We start from the raw sequence: 17,553 nt of genomic DNA, 5'->3' as shown, positions 1-17,553 counted from the left end.
TGAAAGTGAAAGTGAGTTTATTTTTTTTATACCTAAAACTTGAATGGAAAAGTCATTTCAACATAATGCTATTTTTCGTCATTATATAGAGCTCACGACAGTTCTACACAAAAATTTACCAAACGCTTGAAAATTGATTATTGTATCAAAATCACTTTTAGCAAAAAAATTTACCAAACGCCAAATTGCTTTATTTCATATTTAATTTCTCGCACAGCAAAACTAACAGTAATTATTTTCACAACGTATTATAATAATACCAAAATGAACCTTAATTTATAAAATAGCAATTTGGTCTACCGAAGTTCAATATGGTATGCCACTTTTCCGAGCCTGGCCTTGGACTTACTTGGCCATCAAAGTAAAAGCCCAATGGGTTGTTTTGGTAGAAGAAAGTGCCTTAACTTGGCCCATAAAACAAGTACATTTTGGACCCGACAAGTAAAGCCGAAAACCAGCGTCCTCGCGCACACACCTGGTTGAGAAGATTAAGGAACAAGACTAAGGCTTTGGCAAAAACCCCTAAATTCAACTGCCATTGTCTGACACCAGAAACCGTAAAATATAAACCGCAACTTTCAGCACAACCCTTAACCGACAACACAGAGAGAAACAGTGAGAGAGCGAAAGAGAAAGATGAAGGAAGAGGAAGAAGGACCCCCTAATAGAGAACTCTATGCACTGCTTCACATATCACCGGAGGCTTCCGATGAGGAAATCAGAAAAGCTTACAGGCAATGGGCCCAAGTTTATCATCCTGATAAATACCAATCTCCTAATGTACACTCTCATCCGCAACTCCATTATGTTCCTTTATATTTTATTTTTGAACTTTTGATTTTAAAAAGGTTAAAATTCTGAATATATTCCTTGTTGGGTTGATACCCAATTTCTCTATTTTGCCAAGAAATGTGTTTTGTTGGTGGCATTGATTTAATTATCGAACTGCGCATTGGTTCTATTGAGAGAGAGAGAGAGAGAGAGAGAGAGAGAGAGAGAGAGAGAGAGAGAGAGAGAGAGAGAGAGAGAGAGAGAGAGAGAGAGAGAGAGAGAGAGAGAGAGGTGTGGGGGTGGTGGTGGTTTGCTTAGAACGATTATAAAGTTGCTGTTTAATTGTAAATTTGATGATCGGTCCTGTGCTTTCAATCAAACACATTGGTGTTCATTGTTTAAGGTTGAAACCTGTCCTGTTGGGCTGTGTTTGTTATAGTAACGTACTAATTTAGAGCGGATTTGTTTGAATTTTGAACTTCATGGAAGGGTCTTTGGCATTGGCAACAAAAATGTTAGACTTGTTTGGCAGTTGAATTTAATTTCATGAAAGGTGGTAATTGAGTAGTACTATCATTCAATACTTGTTTTCAGATGAAAGATACTGCTACAGAAAACTTTCAACGGATATGCCAAGCATACGAGATACTGTCGGATGAGAATAAAAGGAAGATATATGACATTTATGGTATGGAAGGGTTGACTTCTGGTTTGGAGCTTGGGACAAAACTGAATAAAGCAGAAGAGTTGACGGAAGAACTTGAGAGGTTGCGGAAACTGAAGGAACAAGAGAAGGTCTTAGCACATTTCCGACCTTCTGGTACAATATTGGCCAATATGTCTTTGCCACACCTTTTGCATGGTCATGGCATCATGAGAGGGTACCGCTCAGTTTGTTTATGTGTTATCTTTTTGTCCCTTCATGCAATTGATCATCTTGAATCAAATTATTATTTTTTGCCTCCTAGGGAGAATTTTTAAATGTAAATTTACAAACAAAGGGTGCCATTTTATAATCACAATATAGGTAATAGTTGATGCCATACAAAATCACATGCATAGGTGATGTTTTTAGCTTCTTTTAAAGTAATTATTTCACACCTGCCATCACTATGTCTGTGTTCTTATGATTGGACCTAGTTGCATCTCGTATTTCTTGACCATTTTTGTAGGCTTGTAATTCCATTTCTCGTCTTAGTAAGAATCATTGTTCTTTTAAATCAGTTACCTTCCTGGAATCCTATTATAATCACATTGATCCTTGATATCATAAATGCATGATATTCAGTGCAGCTGTATCCTTTGGTTAAGTCTTCTACATCGTAGTTCCATTTGTTTTATCTGGACACTGATTTGATATTAAAAAATGTCAGGATGGCTATGACAAGTTCAGTACAGTCTCAGATATCAAAGCACAATACCCTTTCAATTGGTGGAAATTTGGCAGTTAATGGGAACTCTGGCGGTGGAGCTGCTACTATAGTTTTTGGGCATCGGCTTTCTTCAGTTTCTTCAATAGAATTCATAGGTTCTGCTGGTTTACGGTCACTTATCGGGGTGCAGACATCTCGGTGAGCTTATCTCATTTGATTCGAGTCAGTTTGAATTTTCAGTACGTTGATTCCTCTTTACATATTCATTGTTTGTTTTGTCCAGTAACATATCATCGCATTTAACTGCAACAATGGGACTTTCAATGTCTTTGAGAGATGGTTCACTGAATCTCTCCAATACCTGGGTGCGACAACTATCTGAAACTGCAAGTGGTAATGTATGTGCATTTCTTGTTCCAGTTGACTCTTTTTTTTTTTTGGGTATCGTTCGTATTTTGTAACATCAGAAAGAACTTATTGTACATGAATAATTATAGAAATAGTGGAATATGCTTGAAGTCATGAATGCATCGGACTTCAAAATCACTATGTTTGTGCAAATATACTCTATTTGTAACATGGAACACACCAGATCTTACACATTAGGACGTGTTTTTGTGGGGGGAAAAGATGAATGAAAAGTCAACCAAGTGGTAAAGCTCAACAGGATTGTAAATGATCTAGTCGTATGTAATTTGTTAAAAACAAAAAATAGAGTACACATCCTATTAGTATATTCATATTAAATTTTTTGAGATGGCTAACATTTTTATCTTTTCATTTGCCCTGGGGTGGGTCCGCCTTCTCTTTAACAGATACAGCTTGCTTTAGGCTCAGACTCAGCTGTTTCAGTAGGATGGCGAAAGAAAAACCAGAAATTGTCTGCTGCTGGAGAGCTGAAGGTACATCTATATTTGGGACATAGTTTAAAAGTAGAATGCCTTGTAGACATATCATTTGTCGGACGGTCTACAAATCTTCTATTGCTATGGACCACTCCCTGCCTTGTTCTAATTTTGTATTCAGCATTTTGTTAGTTGTTATAAATTCAATTGATCTGTCTACATGCAATACATTTTTACTTCGTTTCATTTGTTATAAGCTTCTCACTTCTCAGTGACCCCTTAGTTAAACATGATTTACTGCCTTTTATGAAATCAAACCTAATTTGTACATAATTCACTTTAACTTCATTTATTTACTTCTACAGTGTGGCATAGATTCCTTTGCGGCATCAGCTCATTATAATCATCGGTTTTCGTCAAAGTCTCATGGTCGCATTGTGGGGAAAATTGGAAGGTGTGCTCAAAGTATCTCGATGGATAGTTTTTAATTAAACCTTTTTTGGGGGTGATAATAAATTATCAGCAAATGCTGTTTATCTTGATCATTAATCATCGTCTCAAAGTTATTTTTCCATACTCAATTTCATTCCAACTACATGTTAACTGTAGTGTCTATGATTAGTTAGCAATTATACATGTTTTATCTTCTCTTTTACTTTTACCATACTACAGAGAAAAATCTTGTTCTGGGTGTTTAGGGAGTTCAATAGTGCCTCGTTTTCTACTCAACCAAACAAAGCAAGATTCCTCTATGTTATGTCTACGATTTTAGTTACCAGTTATATATCTTAAGCATGTTCCTGCAATGTCTATGATACATTAATTTGATATATAAGCAGGATACAGTAGCCAACCAAATATAGACACCAATTTAGGTAATATAAGTGCTCATATCATACGTATGCGGTTTTGCAATTGCTTTCTAACTGTAGACATTATTGATGCAGCAATGCCCTTGAGGTTGAAGTTGGTGGGGGGAGAAAGCTATCAAATTTCAGCACTGTTCGCATGTTGTATTCAATTGGAATTCAGGTGATTCAGAAAAAAATTTATAAATTTTAAAAAGCTTTATGCTGTATTTATTTCATGGAAAATATTATTCAGATAACATTTTCTTTCATTGGATTGTCTTTTTTGTTGTTGTTGTTGTTGTTTTGATTTTCTTAATTTCTTAATTTGCTTGGAGATTATTTAAGTTTTCTAGGAACACATTGCAGAGGAAATAACGAAGAAAACCAATTTAACTTGATATTTTGAGTTTTTAGAAACCTTTCTTAAACCATTGTTTTTTAAAATAAAAATCATGTGTGCAAGAAGATTTCCCTTTTAATCTCACGGTATGCCTGACCTAAATTTATTTATTGTTTAGTTCTGACTAAAGTGCCACAAATTGCATTAGCAATCCTTTTGAAGCAAGAGGCCTTTTTTTTAATCATATGCGCCCCGCATCTTATGTGTTTTTTTGTTTTATTTGTTGTAACTGTATTTGTCAAAAGACTTTTCCTCTTGTGTGTTCTGTGTGTGTGATATTTTTTGTTTGTAACATATGAAAACATTTTTTTTTTTGCGTATGCTGTATACATTGCAACATATCCTTTATTTAGCCATATCAATATTAGAGCATGTATGAAATATGAGGTACAATTGGTGTAACTAAAGTTACAAAAATTGATAAAAAGTAATAATGAAGCATGAAATGATTCAATAGGAATGTGAATAAAAGATAATGGGGAATCAAATTTGAAATGTTATTCTAAAAATGATGAATAAAAATTACAGAAGTTGAGGTAGAGTTAATCATTTATTAATATTGTAGATTAGAAGATAGTTTACCAGTGACCAAAGTTGCGTTAACAGTATCAGAAAATGCAAATGTTGAAATGAATAGAGATTCTTTCTGCTGTGGATATATAGGCATTACTTTTTAACAGTAGATCTTGTTTCTTATTTGCAGATTTCATTATCAAATGCTTTGATGCAAATAAAGTTAGGAAAAAAGACTTGCACAACACAAATTTGTAAACAGTTGGCCAAAGTCTTTAAGTGGAGAAAGCCGAATTCCCATATGAATTTTTTTGTAAATTTATTCCTTTGCTCCTTCTGCAACAAAATATAGTTTAAGTAGTAAGACTAATAATAAAATTCCCTATACCAAGATTCTGTAGAATGTTATGTAACACAAAAGTATAACTGCAATTTGAAAAGGCGTATTAGGAAGATTGTTCAGTATAGTAGATAGTGATAGTGAGATTGGCATAAAAAGGGGAAGGGAGCTAAAGTATCTACCAGAAAAAAAAAAACAGCAAACACCTATTATGAAAACATCTAAAGTAATTATATCTGCAGTGATACATCAGGTTTTCTTTTAGTTTGAAGAAAAAGAAAGGTTACCACACAATCTTCAAAAGCTCTCCATATAACTCCACACACAGCCTAAAATTCCAGCAAAACCCATGACAAACCTTGTCCACATAGAAAATTCAACTTCATATCTGATTCGAACGAAGCAACTGAAAAACAAGTAAAAAATAACTTAATTAGATTAATCTATCAAGGAAAAAAAAAAAACCTTAGAATTGCTAACTAAAATATAATCTTGTGGCCAAATTTAGATGATTTTGATCCTTTGGTAATCTCTGGACGTCTTCAAGGCTTTGATCTTCTATGCGCTTTGCCTTCCAAGCAAAGTTCAGGAAAAAAAGAAGATTTTTAAGAATTTTTTTTGTGAAGAGACCCAGCTATCTCTGTTAATCTGGCGTTTGTGCGATGAGAGAGAAAGGGAGACCGTTGACCCTGTTGTGCAATTCAACTTAGCAGTTTGTGATAATTATTCTATTTTTCTCTTTTTAAAAAAACATTTTTTAGTTATATTGTTTTACTATTTTACCCTTACTATGTTATATTTTGTGTTTTGAGATTTTTAGTTAACTAAGAGCAATTTAGTTGTGTTACGTGTTTAGTTGCAGGCGTCCTAGTCTAAGAGAATCTTGAATAAAAGTTTTCAATTAGTGTTTCAATTAAAATTATAAAAAATTTGTTGGATTTTTTCGTGCATGATTTGCAAAGATTAAATTTTGTTTGTTAATGGCTATTGTTTATAGTTCGTTCAGACACTTTAAATTTATTTGTGCACGGTAATTCACTTTTTCAGTTAGTTCCTGGTTAACTTGTTTATATGTTCAAAGTGTGACTGCAATCTTACACACTACCTTTCTATGACAGGGTATATTTTGGAAATTCGAATTGCACCGTGGGGGCCAAAAGTTAATCATTCCTGTAAGCATTATTTTTAGCCTGTATGTATTTTAGATTTGAATGCAAATTTGATCTGTATTTGACATTTGATCAAAGGTTTTTTTGGTTTTTTTATGTGCTTGTGTGCCTCTTTATTCTTGCACTTGGGGATTTGAATTGCTCCTTGTGTAGAGTTGAAGGAGCCATTGGATTAGAAAATGCAAAACTAAGGTTGCATTTTGATATCTGATGTGTATTTTTAGAAAATTTTCTTCTTGTTATGTGTGGATTGCTCTTTTTATATCTTTTCGGAAAGAAAATGAAACACAACTCTATATTGTTAGTATCACCTGGGTTTAGGCGTCACAAGTTTTGATCTGTTGCTGATGACTTTACATGCAGATTTTGCTTTCTAGGCATTTGGATCCCATGTTTGCAGCTGGAGCGTTCATAATTCCAACATCAGTTTACTTCGTACTCAAGGTTAGTACAGTTATACTCTAACTTTGGCCCTTGAGTATGTTATTCTTCTTTTGCTGGGTAATGGAAGAAGAGAACAAGAGAGCACGTATGTTATTCTTCTTTACCTTATGCAAACACATCCTAGGTTTTTAACTGGCAGGATTTCCTCATTATTATTTTTTACATGTGCCGGTGTTGTTGAGCTATTGTTGGACTGTTAAAGTTGGTCCCATTTGTAAAGTTCATAAAGCGATTTACGAAATAATATGTGGGCAAGAGTATTGAAGATGCAATTTATCATCTATGCTCAGTTGACCAGAGAATTGCATGTTCTATATATTGTCTATTGATTATGTGTATTTTTTGTATGCTTGCAGAAATTCGTTTTGAAACCTTATTACCTTAAGAGGGAAAAGCAGAAGGCTTTAGAGAATAAGCAAAAAACTTCTGCACAGGTATGGCTACCCATAAGTGCAAAATATCTGTGCAATTTTAGGGCATCAAGTTTTGTGCTCTGTTGCAATTCTTGGTGAGATGCCGAGAGATACACGTTGCACCTGGTTTTCAGTTGGCTTTGCAGGCTTCATTGTGTTGTATAATTATTCTTCCCTGAATTAATACAATTCAGTCTATACATCATATCTTTCTATTTTTTATTTGTAATGTTTTACTTTTTGTTTTCCATTTTGCCTTGTGTGAATATTTGGAAGAATCTGTAAACCTTGTTTCTGCAGGTTCTGGAGACAAGAGCAGCAGCAGACAAAGCTCAGAAGTTGCTACAGAATGTAGCGAATAGGAAAACAAATAAGCAGCTAGAAATAGGGGGTCTGGTAATCACAAAAGCATTGTATGGGAATCTCAAAGCTTTGAAGAAAAGAGATGAACCAGTAGAATCAAATGATTCACCGGTTATTGATGTTAAATTGCCTCTAAATTTCCTTGTCAGCGATTCTGGACAACTGCAGGTTTGTTCTTTTTGTAAAATTATGTTACTGCTTAACTGGAGTGCTTGTTTGATCTTCATTCTAGGAATGCATTACACAAACAGTAAGTTTGGCTAAATTAGAATAATATTGCATTTACAAGAATGCATGCTTTACTATTTTAACCGAAAAAAGAAATGCAAGGGTCAGGTTCTAGCTCATGAAGAGAATTAGAACTCATTCTTGCAGCCTACTGTAATTAGAATTAGTTTCTACTCTAGAAACAATTGTTCCCTAAACATGCAATAGTTTTCCTAAGACTTATGGGTGCTCAATTTAATCTGGCAGCTTCATGAAGGCGTAAAGAAGTCTGGTATTATGGGCTTCTGTGATCCATGCCCTGGAGAGCCTAAACAGTTGTACGTGGAATACACTTATGGTGACGGGAGATATGAGGTACTACGATTCCCTTTGCTTTTGTTTTTAGCTCAGAATCCTCTACTGTTTAAAACACAAGTATCCTGAAGGGCGGTATGGCTAATATGAAACTTTTGTACCAGGTTACCGTTGACGATTATGACAAGTTGGTAATACCTCAGGAAGAGCACAGAATTTGATTTCCATTTCATTATGTCTAAATATAGGCTACATTCGCTTACCTTTACCTATCACAGTTTTGAATGTATTTACTAGCCTCTGAAACCTAAATTTTGTCCCCTATGGAAAGGCATCTTAATTGGATTTCCGCCTTTTTTTTTTTTTTAATTACAACCGCTCCTTTTTATCTTTTTCATCGAATTTTGTTTAATCGAGTATTGTTACCATGATAAGAATAGAAATAAAGGCCTTCTTTTTTTTTTTCTTTTTTTTTTTGTGTGCGTTAATACTAGAAACAGTGTATACCATTTTCTTGTGATGTCCAATTTGTTTCTTTTCTTTAGGTTCCCCCGAAGAGCTATTATAAAACCAATTTTCATCGATAATGGATATCAAAGCACTCAAGAGTTAATTAGGATGGTCTAATTGTAATTAATTTGAAGATGTTGTCTAAGGGCCAGTTTGGCATTGCTGTGTTGTGACAATAATCGCTGTCAGATTTGGTGTGACTTTGATTCCTGCATAATCAGAAAATGAAAGCACCTCATTAGCTATTTTCCCTTATAGCTTTCTCTCACATCAATTTTTAACAATAAGTGATTTTCTCATAGTTTACCAAACGGGTTGGGCTTCTCAAATATTTTTAAAAATCACTTATTACTCCAAATAAGCAATGCCAAACGGGCACTAAGGGCCAATTTGGCATTGCTGTGCTGTGAAAATAATCGCTGTCATATTTGTTGTGAGAGAAATCAGCTGTGAGATAAAGCAGTTTGGCTGGTAAAATTTTTGTTAAAAGTGTTGTAGGTATTGATTTTACGCATAATCAGAAAATGATTGCCGCATGATCATTAAATCCAGCGCCTCTTCGTAACTGATTCCTACATAATCAGAAAATGAAAGCACCTCATTAGCTGCTTTCCCTTATAGCTTTCTCTCACAGCAATTTTTAACAATAAGTGATTTTCTCACAGTTTACTAAACAAGTTGGGCTTCTCAAAATTTTTTAAAAATCACTTATCACCCAAAATAAGCAATGCCAAACAGGCACTAAGAGCTGGTAAACATGATTAAATAGTCTCAGCCTTACCATGTTTATGCTCTACATTGAATAATACACGTATCCGTTGTGTGTATCATCTTCTCACGACGTGTCCTTAATTTAATCACCTAGTGACAAGTGTGGGAAGTTTTATCTCAAAAATATAATTACAACTTAAGAAGATATCTTATTATATACTTAATTACATAATCACATGCTCGATGTAATCAATCGATTATATATGATTTTCCCACTTCCCAAAGATATATGTACAGTTTTTCTGGTGTTCTCCCGGGTTTCTACTATTTTATTTTATTTTATTGTTCTTTGTTTTTCAATTACAGTACTAGCCTTGTAAACAATAAATATAAATTTCACATAAGATGTTTGGGAAAGGTTGCCCAGAAAAGAGAAAAGAATTTTCATAAGCTTTTTTACTTCTGAAAGAAAATTTACGTACGCGTCAAGGAAAGCGCAAAAACAGCGCCCCCGTGCAGAGTGTACTGTTTGATAAGATCAAGGAACATACGAAGACCCAGGCTTTGGCCAAAAAACCCATAAACCCCTAAATTCAAATGCCATGGTTAAATAAAAACTGCCACTTTCAGCACATCCCTTAAACCTACAACACAGAGAGAGAGAGAGATAGAGTTAAAAGATGAAGGAAGAGGAAGAAGGACCCCCAGATAGAGAGCTGTATGCGCTGCTTCACATTTCACCGGATGCCTCCGATGAAGAAATCAAAAAAGCTTACAGGCAATGGGCCCAAATCTATCATCCTGATAAATGCCAAGCTCCTCATGTACACTCTCACCCGCAACTCAATTCCATTCCTTTATGTTTTTTTTTTCTTTCCAAATTTTAATTTTAAAAATGTTAAAAGTCTGAATCTTTCCCTTATTGGTCGATACCCAATTTCTCTGTTGTACCAATATATGTTTTTTGGTGGCATTGATTTTGGTTATTGAAATGCTGCATTGGTTCTATTGGGTCAGCTTAGAACGATTCTTAAAGTTTGCTGTTTGATTGTAAACTTGATGGTCTTGTGCTTTTAAAGGCATTGGTGTTCATTGTTTAAGGTTAAAACTTGAAACCTACCCTACTGGGTTTTGTCTGTTATAGTAATGTACTGTAATCCAATACAGCGCAGATTTGCTTATGAATTTTGAACTTCATGGAAGTATTTGGCATGGGCAACAATAATGTTAGATTTGTTTGGCTGTTGAATTTAATTTCATGAAAGGTGGTAATTGAGCAGTACTATCATTCAATATTTGTTTTCAGATGAAAGATACTGCTACAGAAAACTTTCAGCGGGTATCCCGTGCTTATGAGATTCTGTTGGATGAGAATAAAAGGAAGATATATGACATTTATGGTATGGAAGGGTTGACTTCTGGTTTGGAACTTGGGAAAAAACTGAATAAAGCTGAAGAGTTAAAGGAAGAACTTGAGAGGTTACGGAAACTGAAGGAAGAACTTGAGAGGTTACGGAAACTGAAGGAACAAGAGGTCTCAGCACATTTCCGACCTTCTGGTACAATGTGGGCCGATATGTCTTTGCCGGACCTTTTGCATGGTCATGGCATCATGAGAGGGTACAGCTCAGTTTGTTTATTTATTATCTTTTTGTCCTTCATGTAATTGACTTCTTGAATCAAATTATTATTTTTGACGCCTGGGAGAATTTTTACATGTAAATTTAGAAACAAAGTGTGCCATTTTACAATGACAACATAGGTAATAGTAACATTGCTCAATTTTGAGTGTCTGGCCCTTTCTTTTTGTGGAAATTTCATACACAATCACATGAACAGGTGATGGTTTTAGCTCCTTTAAAGTAATCATTTAACACCTGCCATTACTATGTCTGTAGTTGCATCTTGTATATCTTGACCATTTTTTGTAGGCTTGCTATTTCATTTCTCATCTTATTAAGATATCATTTTCCTTCCAATACGGTTACCTTCCTAGAATCCTATCATAATCACATTAGTCCTTGATATCGTAAAGGCATGATAGTTTTATGCTTTGGTTAAGTTTTCTACATCGTAGTTCCTATTGTTTTATCTGGACACTGATTTGCTATTAAAAGAATGTCAGGATGGCTATGACAAGTTCAGTCCAGTCTCACATATCAAAGCACAATATCCTTTCAATTGGTGGAAATTTGAAAGTTAATGGGGACTCTGGCTATGGATATTGGCTTTGGGCGTCAGATTTCTTCAGTTTCTTCCATAGAATTCATAGGTTCAGCTGGTTTATGGCCACTTATTGGGGTGCAGACATCTCGGTGAGTTTATCTCATTCCATTTGGGTCAGTTTGAATTTCAGTATGTTCTGATTCCTCTTTGCATATTCATTGTCTCTTTTGTCCAGTAACTTGTCATCCCATTTAACTGCAACAATGGGACTTTCAATGTCTTTGAGAGATGGTTCGCTGAATCTCTCCAATACCTGGGTGCGACGACTATCTGAATCTACAAGTGGAAATGTATGTGCATTTCTTGTTCCAGTTTACTCATTTTATTTCATTCTTTTTGGGTATTGTTGAGGTTTTCATCGTATTTTGTAACATCAGCTGGATCATATTATGCATGAAAAATTATAGAAGTGCTGGAATATGCTTGAAGTCATGAATGCGTCAGCCGCGTCACAATCACTGTCTTTGTAATGCAAATTTGTTCTATCAGTAACATGGGACACACCAGATCTTACATATTGGGACCTGCTTTTGCAGAGGGAAAAGATGAAAGAAAAGTCAAATAAGTTGTGAAGCTTGTTAGGATTAAAAATATAAGTTGATCTAGTCGAATGTAACTTCTTAAAAGCAAAAAATAGAGTACATGTCCGTTTGGTATATCTGTATGAACTTCTTTGTGATGGCTAACATTTTTAACCTTTCATTGGCCCCGGGGGGTTCACCTTCTCCTTAACAGATCCAGCTTGCTTTAGGCTCAGACTCAGCTCTTTCAGTAGGCTGGCGAAAGAAAAACGAGAAATTGTCTGCTGCAGGACAGCTGAAGGTACATCTATATTTGGGGCATAGTTTTAGAGTAGAATACCATGGAGACATATCAGTTGTAGGGCGGTCTACAAATTATAATTATAGCTATGCACCCCTCCCTGCCTTGTTCTAATTTTATAATTAGTATTCTGTTAGTTGTTATAAATTCAATTGCTCTGTGTATGTGCAGGACATTTTTACTTTGTGTCATTTATTATAAGCTTCTAACGTCTCAGTGACTGTTAGTTGTACATAATTTAATGCCTTTTTATGAAATCAAACTGAAGTGTACATAATTCACTTTAACTTCATTTATTTTCAACTTCTACAGTGTGGGATAGATTCTTTTGCGGCATCAGCTCATTATAAGCATCGGTTTTCATCAAAGTCTCGTGGTTGTATTGCGGGGAAAGTTGGAAGGTATGCTCTAAGATCTAAATGGATAGATATTTATAGAACTTTTTAGGGGTGATAATATATTATCAGCAAATGCTATTTATCTTGATCGGTACTTATCCTCTCAAAGTTATTTTTTCTTACTCAATTTCGTTCCAACATTTAAACCTTTTCACCTGTGATGTCTTTGATTTTAGTTACCAATGATACCTATTTTAGCTTCTCTTTTACTTTTATCACCTACAGAGAAAAATATTGTTCTGGTTAGGAAGTTCTATAGTGCCACTTGCTGGACTCAACCAAACAGAACAAGATTCCTCCATGTAATGTCTATGATTTTAGTCCAATTATGCTATGTTAAACATTTTTCTGTAATGCCTATGATACCTTAATTGATATATAAGCAGGACACAGTAGTCAACCAAATATGGACACCAATTTAGGTAATATAAGTGCTCATATGTATGCATTTTGCAATTGCTTTCTGACTGTAGACATCAGCAATGCCCTTGAGCTTGAAGTTGGCGTTGGGAGAAAGTTATCTAATTTAAGCAGCGTTCGCATGTTGTATTCAATAGGGATTCAGGTGATTCAGACACTAGGCTGCATTTATTTCATGGAAAATATTTTCCACATAACTTTTTTATTTTTTATTTTTTATGCTTTTCTTAATTTTCAATATGTTTGGTAATTGTTTGAGTTTTCTGGGAATAGTTTGTAGAGGAAATAACGAAGACAACCAATTAAACTTGATATTTTGAGTTTTTAGAAACCTTTCTTTCTATTCTTATACATATAAAATTCTACAAGGTCCATTAATAAGGCTAGAAATTTCCATTTATGGTTTAGGAAAAATATCTGGATATGTTCCTGGAAGTGATTTCCAAGAATTTCCTGCTTATAGAAAAATAGATCTTCCACAATTTTTGGAAAAGTTAGCAAACCAACCATACAGCCAGGAAGAGAGGTTTTCATCCGTCTGGATTGATCAGTTATTGGAATATTTTCATACTGGAGCAACATAACATATCTATTGCGTTCAGAAAGTCGACTTTGAAATCAACCAAACGAGTACGAGAAATTGACACGAAAATAGGGGGTTGGACAGTGCGGTTCTTGGTTTCTATAATTATTGGTTAACATTTTAATGGGACTTGAAGAACAAGGGGTCTTTTGCGAATTAATCACAGGTATTTTCACCATTTTCCAGATTAAAGTAAGACATAATAGAGATATAGGAAGAAATCAAAAGAAAAAGGAGCCAACAAGGGAAAGAACTTGGGATGTTTGGGGCAGTCAAGGATAGATAGTAGGGGAACAAGCATCAAAGAACATGTTTAAAGTTCCGGTGAATTGGAGAGAGAAGGACAGGAGAATTAGGGAAAAAGAAAACACAGTACATTATATGTAGGAAAAATTAGACAGCTGACATGTGCTCGGTCATTCCTTCGGTTTCAACAGGTTTTTAATACCCTTGAACTGCCTGCCGAATAGTGACCTTTTGTTTTCACATCTAAAACCAAGTTCGACCCGTGGTCAGTTTCCTTAGTTCATCAAACACTTTCAATCTATTTTTACACTGCAATTCACTTGTTCGGTTAGTACTTGGTTGACTTCTTTATATTTTTAAAGTGTGACTGATATCTTATACACTACCATTCTATAACAGGGTATCTCTTGGAAATTCAAATTGCGTCGTGGGGGCCAAAAGTTAGTTATTCCTGTAAGAATTGTCTTTACTCTGTATGTATTTTACATGTGAGTACGAATTTGATCTGTATGTGACATTTAAGCAAAGGTGTTTTATGTGCTTGTGTGCCTTTTTATTGTTGTTCTTGGGGATTAGAAATGCGGCGTATGTAGAATTTGAGGATCCGTTGGGATTATAAAATACAAAACTGAGGTTACATTTTGATATCTGTTATGTATTTTTGGAAAACTTTCTTGTCATGCGTGCATTTCTCTTTTAATATCTTTTTGGAAATAAAATAAAATATAACTCTATATTGTTAGTATCACCTAGGTTTAGGCCTCACAAGCTTTGATCTGTTGCTGATGGCTTTATATGCAGATTTTGCTTTCCGGGGATTTGGATCCTGTATTTGCAGCTGCAGCGGTCATAATTCCAACATCACTTTACTTCGTACTCAAGGTTATTATAAATATTCTCCAACTTTGGCCATTCTGTTTTGAGTATGTTATTCTTCTTTACCTTTTGGTTTTGCAAACAAAGCCTAGATTTTTTACTGCTAATTTTCTCATTAATTTTTTTTTTTACATTTTTTCTTCTCCTTTATATTAGGCCTTTTTAAATTTAATATATATTAGTTGAAAACTGTCTTTAGTTTGAAATATCAAAGTGTATGGCAGGAAGTGGTTTCTTGCTCCCCTTCTGTTCGTAAATTGTTAGATTGTAAAATATATTTTGATCAGTGAGCATGCATTAAATGAACGTATTTCTATTTGGTCTTGTGCTTGCAACACGGAAGTAGTCATGTGAATTTTAGGCAAAGAATATAGCCATGAATTAACGATGGTACTTCCTGTTATTGAAAAGACTTGTGGCTGATGTTGTTGACCTATTTTTGTCCTGTTAAAGTGGGTCCCATTTGTAAAATTCATGAAGCAAATTATGAAATGATGTATGTGGGCTAGTGTCTTGAAGATGCAATCAACCTTATCAGTGTACTTAATTCACCAGAGATTTGCATGTTCTATGCTTGATATATATATATATATATATATTTTTTTTTTCTCTCTGGATCCCATGTCAAACGAGGAAAAGGGATTTTGTACATCCATTAGGTGCCCAAGTGTTTAGTTATGGAGCAGATGCGTTGTTCCACCATCTATTGATTATTTGACGTCGTTTTGCATGGTCCATCATTAGTCGCTTACTTATATTAGTTTATCTGCAGAGTTCCAATGTACTCACTTGGCATTTTGTATTGTGTGAAAATCTTGGTATTGGGAAATGTATTGATACTTGGAAGTTCCAATTTGATCTTATTAACCCACATTTTTTTAATCAATATATTGTCTATTGATTATGTGTCCTTTTTGAATACTTGCAGAAATTCGTTTTGAAACCTTATTACCTTAAGAGGGAAAAGCAAAAGGCTTTAGAGAATATGGAGAAAACTTCTACACCGGTATGGCTATCCATAAGTGCAAAATATCTGTGCAATTTAATGGGACCAAGTTTTGTGCTGTGTTGTAATTCTTGGTGAGATGCTGAAGATACCTGTTGCACCTGGTTTTAAGTTGGATGATTGCGGGTTTCAGTGTGTTCTACAATTATTTTTTCCCTGAATTAATATAATGCAGTCTGTGCACATGATATCTTTCTGTTTTTTTAAATTGTTTTCCATTTTTTCTTGTGTGAAAATTCGGAAGAATTTATAAACCTTGTATCTGCAGGTTCTAGAGGCAAGAGCAGCAGCAGACAAAGCTCAGAAGTTACTACAGAATGTAGCGAATAGGAAACAAAATAGGCAGCTAGAAATCGGGGGCCTGGTAATCACAAAAGCATGGTATGGGAATCTCAAAGCTTTGAAGAAAAGAGATGAACTGGTAGAATCGAATGATTCACCAGTCATTGATGTTAAATTGCCCCTAAATTTCCTTGTCAGTGATTCTGGGCAACTGAAGGTTTGTTCTTTTACTGCTCTTAGTATCTTGAGACTCTTTAAGTATCAAGTGCTTACTTATTGTTGGCCTAGCAATAAGATTGGCTAAAATAGAATAATATTGCATTTACGAGAATGCATGCTTTACTATTATAACTGAAAAAAGAAGAAATGCACGCTTTAATATGTACCAAGTAGTAAAACAAACTGTGAAAATGAATTTTACAAACCTTAAAAGTAATGGACTTTATTTTTCGCCACTCTGCTCTTTCGCTCAACCTAAGGGGGAAGGGAGGGTAAGGTTCTAGCTCATGAAGACAATTAAAATTCATTGTTGAGTAACCAAACTGCAACTGCTTTGACATGCCAGTCTTGCAGCATACTGTAACCAGAATAAATTTCAAGTTTAGAAACAATTGTTCCCTAAAAGTGCATAGTTTTTCTAAGACTTCTGGTTGCTCAATTTAATCATGCAGCTTCATGAAGGCGTAAAGAAGTCCGGCATTATGGGCTTCTGTGATCCATGTCCTGGAGAGCCTAAACAGTTGTATGTGGAATACACTTACGGTGATGGGAGATATGAGGTACTACAATTCCCTTTTCTTTTGTTTTCCGGTCAGAATTTTCTGCCGTTTAGAACACAAGTATCCTGAAGTGTTGTTGTTGTCTAGCTAATCTGAAACTTTTATACTAGGTTACCGTTGATGATTATGACAAGTTGCTAATACCTCAGGAAGAGCACAGAATTTGATTTTCATTTCACCATGTTTGAATCTCATTTGCTTACCTATCACAGTTTGAATGATTTTACAAGCCTTGAGACAAAATGAAAAGGTATCGTATTAGATTTCCACCTTTTTCTCCCATTACAACCGATCCTTTTTATCTTTTTCCTTGAATATTGTATTTAATTAGAAACCTGAAAATAGGTTTCCCTGTGTATTATTCTTTTTGACAAAAATTGAAATAAAGGCCATATTTTTATACCAGAAACAGTGTCACACCATTTTCGTGTGATGTCATATTTCTCTTTTTATTTTTATTTTTATTTTTAATTTTTAGGTTGCCCAGAAGAGCTATTATGAAAAAAGATTTTCATCGGTGTTTCTAATTCCCAGTGTACTCAATGGATCAATCAGATGTTGACCTCAAGTTGAATCTGCTACTTCCTATAGAACTGTTTTTGTTTCACCATATTTTCTTAGTTAAAATCATCATCTGATGTTTTTAGTGTTGCTCGGTGCTTACGTCCAAAAATACATGCTTAACATTTT

The 17,553-nt window shown here is 34.7% G+C and overlaps 1 protein-coding gene and 1 pseudogene across 2 annotated transcripts; both read left to right on the top strand.

The window, feature by feature from the left end:
- Window positions 456-8,473, top strand: LOC18776522 (chaperone protein dnaJ 13). Its single transcript, XM_007209249.2, has 13 exons — window positions 456-780; window positions 1,366-1,652; window positions 2,145-2,342; window positions 2,428-2,542; window positions 2,960-3,046; window positions 3,355-3,443; window positions 3,937-4,021; window positions 6,212-6,265; window positions 6,626-6,706; window positions 7,063-7,140; window positions 7,420-7,650; window positions 7,957-8,064; window positions 8,169-8,473. The coding sequence occupies exons 1-13, from the start codon at window positions 637-639 to the stop codon at window positions 8,223-8,225; spliced, it is 1,614 nt and encodes a 537-aa protein (XP_007209311.2). The 5' UTR covers window positions 456-636; the 3' UTR covers window positions 8,226-8,473.
- LOC18777805 lies at window positions 9,698-17,268 on the top strand (annotated as a pseudogene). The gene is made up of 13 exons (XR_002271650.1): window positions 9,698-10,049; window positions 10,532-10,845; window positions 11,351-11,540; window positions 11,627-11,741; window positions 12,187-12,273; window positions 12,586-12,674; window positions 13,152-13,236; window positions 14,320-14,373; window positions 14,722-14,802; window positions 15,725-15,802; window positions 16,071-16,301; window positions 16,756-16,863; window positions 16,974-17,268. The product of XR_002271650.1 is annotated as a chaperone protein dnaJ 13 (transcript).

The sequence above is a fragment of the Prunus persica genome, chromosome G5 (assembly GCF_000346465.2).
Source record: "Prunus persica cultivar Lovell chromosome G5, Prunus_persica_NCBIv2, whole genome shotgun sequence".
NCBI classification, from domain to species: domain Eukaryota; kingdom Viridiplantae; phylum Streptophyta; class Magnoliopsida; order Rosales; family Rosaceae; genus Prunus; species Prunus persica.
The sequence above is the reverse complement of the archived record's forward strand: the minus strand, read 5'-3'. Positions and strand labels throughout refer to the sequence as shown.